The sequence below is a fragment of the Lotus japonicus genome, chromosome 3 (genome assembly GCF_012489685.1).
Source record: "Lotus japonicus ecotype B-129 chromosome 3, LjGifu_v1.2".
NCBI classification, from domain to species: Eukaryota; Viridiplantae; Streptophyta; class Magnoliopsida; order Fabales; family Fabaceae; genus Lotus; species Lotus japonicus.
Window position 1 is genome coordinate 30215223 of NC_080043.1, and position 7424 is coordinate 30222646.

At 31.5% G+C, this 7424-nt stretch overlaps 1 protein-coding gene across 1 annotated transcript; it reads left to right on the plus strand.

Annotated features, from left to right (window-relative positions):
* The first annotated feature begins 1752 nt into the window (after nucleotides 1-1752).
* Nucleotides 1753-6489, plus strand: LOC130749463 (SPX domain-containing protein 3-like). Its single transcript, XM_057602829.1, has 3 exons — nucleotides 1753-2188; nucleotides 5389-5554; nucleotides 5701-6489. Exons 1-3 carry the CDS (start codon nucleotides 1943-1945, stop codon nucleotides 6069-6071), a joined length of 783 nt encoding a protein of 260 aa, XP_057458812.1. The 5' UTR covers nucleotides 1753-1942; the 3' UTR covers nucleotides 6072-6489.
* Nucleotides 6490-7424: the final 935 nt, after the last annotated feature.

Here is a 7424-nt window from a genome sequence, read left to right on the forward strand (position 1 = left end):
ATAATTTTATTTTTACATCAAACATCAAATTTAAAGATGTTGAGAAAGAGAGATAGTGAAGAGAAGATATGCCCAATAATTAATTAGTGATGAATGAAGTATATGCAAAAACGAGTTGAAAAATGATGAACATAGGGGGAGAAGAAGTGAGGAGGTAGCAGATGTTCATAGAGAGCGAGTCAGTGAGGAAGAAGATGAAGGATCGAGGTGGGGTGTGTGGTCGGAAAGAGTTGGGTGAGTGAGTTTTTTTATTTTTTAAAAGGAAGATACTTTTAGTGTGTGTTTGAATACACTTTCAATTCACATTAGTACATGTTTCAATGAAAAAATCACATTTTTTAAAGAAAAAAAAAGAATTAGTTAGATGAAAGGATTTTCACATCTAACTCAACTCTAATACAAATATACTCATTCAGGGAACGTTCCTAAATGATAACTCAAGTGGTAAGAGTTAGAGAACATGTGAGTTGGATAGAGAAGGTCTAGAGATCAATCACTAGGATGTACAATTTATATTTCCGACGTAAAAAAAAAGGAATTTGAAGGGAACTTTCAAAAAAAAAAAAATAGGATTTGAAGGGTTGTTGAGATTTATTGTGATTTAGGTGGGAAAAACACCCCATGATCGACATGAATAAATCCAACTCCATCTCCATGGGCCTTAAAGTTGGGTGGTGTCTCACGGTCATGGCCCACTACAAGATTATAAAGCAATTTCCCAAATGCTTTGTAGCTCAATATCCACATATTCCTAATTTGATTCCTTCCATGATAGCCAAAGCTTCATATTTAATTACTTTAATACTCATGAAGGCGCACCTTTTTTTGATTTTTTCCATTTCCATGGACGATTCGAAGTAGATTCCCAGGAATCATCCTATCCCCCCACAACCCACATGTTACTTTAACATTTTCATTCTTGACAAGTGACAATACAAAGAAAACTCTTCCTTCCTCATATCACGGATTCAAAATTTTCTTCTATTCTACCTATAATTTTGTCATCTTATAATCTTTTCCTTTTTTATTAACAGTATCCTTTTTGTTAATTCATCACTTTTATTTCGTTAAATTAAAAGAAAAAAAAGAACAACGGACAAAATTAGAAACTTATTTTCTGTCGTAGTATGTTCAAAAGATGGAAGAAAATAAAGAGGAGAAAAAAATTCCTACTGGTTTTTTTTTTCAGCTAATTAAAAAATATAAGAAAAGAAAAAAATTAACAAAAAAAGTACATTGACTGTTAATGGTTAAATCTAATAGTAATTGACTAATTGTGATTTATTCTTATTTTTTTATATAAAAAGACTATTCTCATAAGATATATCTCCACAAAATTCATTGTTCAACTTTTTAATGTACTAAAATATGATGTAAAAAATTAATATCAGTGCTATCAGTTATGAGATATTTGAATAAAAAAAAACATAAACGATGCACATGCACGTTAACAACTTACTACAATAGTTTTTTATAAGAATTAAATTAGGAATTATCTTAAATTCTGTGCTTAATTTCTTCCTATTCTTCTTAATCCATTTCACACACGTAACAAGAGGACCCACCTGACAAACCTCACTTCCTTTGTTCCCCTGGTTACTAAACTCAACCGCGTAGTCGTAGCGCTGCCACCTAGAAACGTGGCATGGCTTATTTTTCAAAGTCATAGTCTTAAGTAACCGAATATGCTTTTCAAACAATTCTCATGCTCCTCCAACAAACCCTTTATACCCTTTCCTAACCGCCACTTCATCACGCCAAGCATATGCTTCCTAATATTCTAGCAAACCTCTCCTCATTAAAACCCATCTCTTCTCACACTCATTTTTCCCACATCTCCTCCATCATCACATGCACCAACCCATTTTTGCATCACTTGATCTTCTTCTTTCAACATATATATATATATATATAAATATATATATCATATTTTCTTTACGTTATGAAGTTTGGTAAGAGACTCAAGCAACAGATTCAGGAGACACTTCCGGAGTGGAAGGACATGTACTTGTCGTACAAGGAATTGAAGAAGCTCGTGCGGCTGATATCGGCTGCACCCACCTTGCTGAACGGGTCGTTGGAGTATGGTAAGGCGGAGGCGGAGTTCATGTACTTGTTGAACAATGAGATTGACAAGTTCAATGGTTTCTTCATGGAGAAAGAGGAGGATTTCATTATCCGGCATAAGGTAACTAATTAATGTTCCTTAATTTTCTAATTTGTCACACTTATAAAAATTATTTTGTTAACATAAAGACTCTGATCCAGTGAAGAGTCAATGCATGTTTGGATTGAAGTTAGAATCACATTTGACGTGTTTTTTCATGTTGAAGTTTTGAGTACACATGTCAATGTTCAATCAACCAAACTCATATTTAATTGATAATATTTTTTGTTTTTTCATATTTTAAATATTCAATTTTTTTTCTTACGGTTAAATATGGAAATTCTTGTCTGAACTTCGTTGAATAAAAATAGGGAATTCTGTGACGGTGTGTGAGAGAAGGTGGAGTGGTTGGGACAGGTTTAATCCGTCATTAAAATGTGTGAATTTTGTTGAGGGCAATTCATTCTTGATCATAAATACATAGTTTATGCTTAGGAATATTCGTTTGAATTAATGGTTTAAACTTTAACCATTGAAAAGTTTTGTACTCCTACACCTTTATTGGAAATGGCGATTACGCTAGCTGGAGGCTGTAGCCTAGGCCAGCAAAAACATTAATTAAAATATCATGACATGTAAATTAAATGAAAAGGATCATGCGGAATTCTCATAGAACCCACGGTTTTTCCATAGGCTTGCACATTAAGGGCTCGTTTGGTGGTCAGGATAGGATATGATAGAATATGATATGTGAACATGATAGCAACAGAATAGGATAAGAGCAGGATAAACTCTTATCATATCCTGTGTTTGAGGTGCACATGATAAGGACAGGATATGATAAGGAAAAATGTATCAGATTTTATATTTAAATAAAAAATACATTTAGAATTGATCATTCTATTAAATTTAATATCTTTACATTTTCATGAATAAGTCTATATTTTAAAATAAATAAAATTAATTTAAATTTTATTAATTAGCTTATTTTATTGTTTTGAAGATAGCCTATATTTTAAATAAAATTATGCAGTTAACCAATTGGTTTTCACTTAGTTGTGACACGTGATAATTAACAAAAAAAAGTTAACTAAATTAAGAATATTATTATTTCAAAAGCACTTTATATTTAAATTATAAATTATTATATAAGTAGATAAGTAGTTTTAAATAATAGGAGATGAAAATAGAAAATTAATCTATTACTATTAAAAATCAATATTTGTAATCAATGGTTTCCACTTAGTTGTGACACATGATAAACAATAAAAATTAACTAAATTAAAAATATTATTATTTCAAAAATACTTTATTTTTAAATTATTATATAAGTAGATAAATAATTTTTAAATAATATGAATGAAAATATTAAATTAGTCTATTATTATTAATAAATCAATATTTGTAAGTGAGTAGTCTATTTTACTATTTATGAATAATAATTTTATTTATTATTTATTTTAGTTAAATTAATATTTTTATATTTATTAATTAATATTATTATAAATTATAAATAATATAATATTAAAATAAATTAATTTGGAGTTAGGATACTGAAAGAAAATATATAACTGGTATCCTATCCTGTTCTATCCTAGCTCACCCCTCAGGATAACTTTTACACATGATTGACAGGATAGGATAGGAGACAGGATAGTGTTATCCTATCCTGCTGGCACAACAAACAACAGATAACAACAGGATATGATTATTATCCTGTCCTATCCTATCCTGTCCACCAAACGGGCCCTAATTAACAAAAAAAACATACGCTGGTAGTTGTTTTATTTGCTAGATTATAGACCAGATTATAGACGTGCTGGGTTTCTTTTTTACCTAAGGAGAGAAAACCAGACAAAGCAATAAACTACACTACTGCATCCTGCAGAAGGAATAGGATCAAGCTTGAAGGCGGTTGTCTCTATACGTGTTAGTAATAGACATTGTAAGAATGAGTACACAAATTAAAATTTTAGGAAAGAACATATAACCAAATTCTGAACAGTAGTCACATGTGTAAAAGATTAAAAAAAAATTTGCAAAATGGAAAGTGAAATTAGTAGCAAAACCATTTCACGTGACAGCATATTTGGGCCAGAAGGGAGAAAAACCAAAAATAGGAATGGCTTGGGTTATCACGTGTCATTTTTTTCTTCTTCTTAGGGTCTGACTATTTATCTTGAAAAGGAGTACATGAATTGTTCAATGAATTAACGAAGCTCATCATTACATTGGGCCCATTACAAGCGGTCTCTGCCACCTACTTTCTAGCAGCTGCCCCGTTTTACAGTGATATGAATGAGTCTGTTGGGTTGGGTTGGGTTGGGTTAGGTTAATCCTTTTATTTAAACTATTTTTACACAGTGACTAAAAAAAACTATTTTCAAACTATTAATCTTTCATTAATATTTCCTGATAATTTTTAAATAGTATTTTTTATTTTAGATGACTCAGCTTTTTTAACTCACTCATCTTAAATGTATTGAGTTATGATGACCATTTTCTTAACTCGTCCGGTTAGATGTGAGTTAAATTGAATTGACTCACTTTTTAATCAACACATAAGATATCAACTTAATGAGTTTTATTGATTCGCTATGAGAACTTCAAGTGTGAAGATGTACACACTAATTTGTTATTTCTTTGGTTGAGTCTTTCATGGGAGTTGTAAGTTGTAACAAACATCTTAACATGGTTATGTTGATAGTAGAAGTAGGGGTGGCAGAACCATGTGTAACCTGAAGGGGCGCATGCACCCTAAGGCCTAAATGCACCAAAGTCACTCACTATCTATTTTAAAAAGCAGTGTTAGCCCCCTCTACAATTTATCATCTTACATTGACATGTGTTAATTTTTTATATAACATGTGTTAATGTTTTGCCCGTTAAACCTTTTTTTTTTGTTTTGTCCCTAAGCATAGGTGAACTGTTATTTTATATTAGCTTTACTAGAATGTTAGTTATTTTAAATTTGGAGTCATTATTTTGGTAAGGATTTTTCTCAACTCCCACAAAATCATGATAACATGGTTGAATACATATGCACAATACAAGGAAATGATAGTACATAAACTCTGGCACATACACTTAATCAAAGACATTATGCAAAACACCATATGATGTTTACTATTTTTTCTTGTTAGAGGGTTAAATTTTTAAATACAGATGATGATGTGCTTATGATTATCATGGAAAATATTTTACTTTGAAATTTATAATGACAATGAAAATTGAAAAACGAATATTAGGAATGAGATTTTGCAACTTGATGTTGAGTGCAGGAAGTGCAACAGAGGATCCAGATAATACTTGATTTGTGGGGACCAAATGGCAGTCAACCTTCAGAAGCAGATTATAAGGAGGAGATGGCAAAAATCAGAAAAGCTATTGTTGATTTCCATGGTGAAATGGTTCTCTTAGTAAACTACAGCACCATTAATTATACAGGTACTCTTTATTGATCACTTCACATAAAGTTCCCAAACAAAAATAAAATAAAAGTACAGAATCTGATTCAAATTTCTGGATAGCCTCTCATGTTTTGAATTCTCTAGACAATGTGCATTGATAGTTTTTAATGTTGAGTTTTGTAGGATTGGCTAAAATTCTAAAGAAATATGACAAAAGAACAGGATGTCTCTTGCGTTTGCCATTCATTCAGAAAGTGTTGGAGCAGCCATTTTTCACAACTGAACTAATTTCAAAACTTGTGAGGGAATGTGAGAGCATAATTGATACTGTGTTCCCAGCTGAGGAAGAAGCTGAAAGAGTGAAAGAAGCGACCGAAGCCATAGTAGTCGCCGGAGAAGGGATTTTCAGAAACACGGTTGCGGCTTTACTTACAATGCACCAGATCAGAAACGGTAGCTCCACAGAGAGTCCATTTTCTCTGCCTCCTCTCAGCATGCCAGACTCTGATCTCATTCAGTCAATACAGCTCAATTTTGCAGTGCCCACCATCTAGTAAAATTGAGGATGATGATCATGTCTAGATGAATTAGCCTGTTTGAATTAGCTTACTTTTTCCAGAATCAATTTTAGCATCCAAAGACTACGTACGAAAACTTCTATGCAGAAATTTTGATTTTAGAATCAATTGTAGAAGAATTTTCAAATATGTTATTTATAGTTCTAATAGTCTGATCATAGAATAGATAATTGTAATGGGATGAAATACATTTTGGTGGAAGATACATACTAAGATAATCCTTTTGGTGAAGAAACACCTCAAGTTGCTTGAGATGAGTAGCCATAGTCTTTTTATGAACAAATATTTAGTCATTAGTTGTTAAGATAGTTCCATTGTATTTGAGTGGGTTATGGTCCGTATGTTGGACTTTCTGTTTATTACAAAGGCAATAAAAATCGATATTCAACTGTCACCTTCTTGGGTTCTTCCATTTGGTATAGCATATAGTATTTGTGCTATGAAAGGATAAGCCATTTAGAAGAAAATTCCTCTTATGCAACGGACAAAATTAAAACTAAAATATCTGTTAACTTGACAAAGTTAAAGGTAAATACAGGGAGTTTAGAAAGAGTCAATCATCCACTTAGTATTTTATTGAACAAAAATGGTGATTTTTTTTTTTTGAAATATAACAAAAATGGTGATATTATTCCTCCATTGATCAAGTCACATACCATAGAAAGTTGACTTTGACAACTTTTGATTTTCATGGAGTGGGCTTGGTCACTTACGAACTATAAAGCACATACATCTCTCACATATGGAGTGTCTCGGTGTCAGACACCAATACAACATCAACACTCGTACGATACCTACACGACACTTCTTTGTGGTGTCTGATTAAACATATTTTTTTTCCAGCTCAGACATTGAGACGACACTTCTTCTTGGCTGGACACCTCTTGTGCACTTGTATTTTAAAAAAAATAATTTTTAAGAGTGAAGTATGAAGGAAATTGCTAATTTATCACATAATTGATATTGATATTAATGACCAAAAGCCTAGTCTATCATCCATCATAAATCATAATACATGTATAAGAATTAAATTAATAATTCACCTAATTGATATTAATGACCAAACAAAATATACTATAACAACTTAAATAGCCACAAAATTCATGTGTGTATGAAACTTTTGCGAAGGTTTGACACCACTAGACAAATGTTTTATTTTTTTTTTATACATTGCATTTGGCGGTGATCCAAAATCTCAGCTAAACACATATGTCAATTGAATATTGTGAATCTTTTGGTTCTACATTTTTTATTGATTTCTATTAGATTTACTAATATACCCCATCCATTTCAAAATAAAGGTTGTTTTAGCATTTGTACCATGTTCCA